Source organism: Nannospalax galili, unplaced genomic scaffold (genome assembly GCF_000622305.1).
Source record: "Nannospalax galili isolate Female #2095 unplaced genomic scaffold, S.galili_v1.0 scaffold324, whole genome shotgun sequence".
Taxonomy (NCBI): Eukaryota; Metazoa; Chordata; class Mammalia; order Rodentia; family Spalacidae; genus Nannospalax; species Nannospalax galili.
In genome coordinates, this window is record NW_008353027.1 from 3,074,323 (window position 1) to 3,075,189 (window position 867).

The following is an 867-nucleotide window of genomic DNA, read 5'->3' on the forward strand; positions in this document are numbered from 1 at the left end:
TGTTTGCCCAGGATTCAGAATTTCACTAACTGGATCTGAAGTTATCTCGAGTTCACCTTCAGCTTGGGTAAACAGTTAACTCTCACTGGGCAAAACTCACTCTGTAAAAGGCCACCCCCTCTGTCTCAACTCCCCTTCTTAAGCAAACTTGGATGGCCTGGCCATACTAAGAGGCCACTGCTCCCGCCTGGCCACTCTGGTCTCCTTATCTATATCCCCAGCAACCAAAGTCCCCGCACCAGCCCTGGGCAGGGTATGTTTAAACCAGAATGAATGAGCTTCAACTCTAAGCACTCGGAAATTCTAAGTTCTCAAAGTTTGTCTTTGTTTTAAAATATCTTACATCATTTCCCACGACCGCACCAGCATGCACTTTCTCCTACCACCATATTTAAGCGAGAGGCTTCAAGTCAAAAGCAGTGGCACCTTCCGTCTTGCCTCCCGCTCAAGGCGCCCATGCCTTACCCCGCGTCTGCCCTTGACCCCATTGATTCCAGGCTGGCCGCGCTGCACCGACCACAGGCTCCGGCAGCGGCCACAGCCTGGACCCCGCGCTAGGGAGGAGCCCGCGCCCCCGCCCGGCTTTGCAAACAAAGGCCCGGGAGGAGGCTTGCAGCAGCGCGGGGGCCCGGGCCGAGCTGCGGGCGGCGGGCGGCGCGGGGCGGGCGGGGTACTCACGGCGGACTCGTCGCGGTACACGTCGGGGTACTGGAAGGACAGCATGGCCGGGGCGGCGCAGAGCTGCGGGCGGCCGCGAGCGAGGCTGGGCAGGGGCTGTGGCCGAGGGCGACGGCGAGGGCGAGGGCGGCGGCGGGCAGCTGTCGGGCCGGGCGCGCACGGCGAGCTCACGGCGGCGTGGGGATGTGC

At 62.1% G+C, this 867-nt stretch overlaps 1 protein-coding gene across 1 annotated transcript in view; it reads right to left on the minus strand.

Moving 5' to 3' along the window:
* The window catches only part of Prep (prolyl endopeptidase), a 124,795-nt gene extending 123,934 nt beyond the window's left edge, over nt 1-861 (minus strand). Inside the window, exon 1 of the mRNA XM_008850296.2 lies at nt 679-861. Coding sequence (XP_008848518.1) covers nt 679-723 — 45 coding nt within the window. The 5' untranslated portion in view covers nt 724-861. The remainder of the gene's footprint in view (nt 1-678) is intronic.
* Between the last annotated feature and the right edge of the window lie 6 nt (nt 862-867).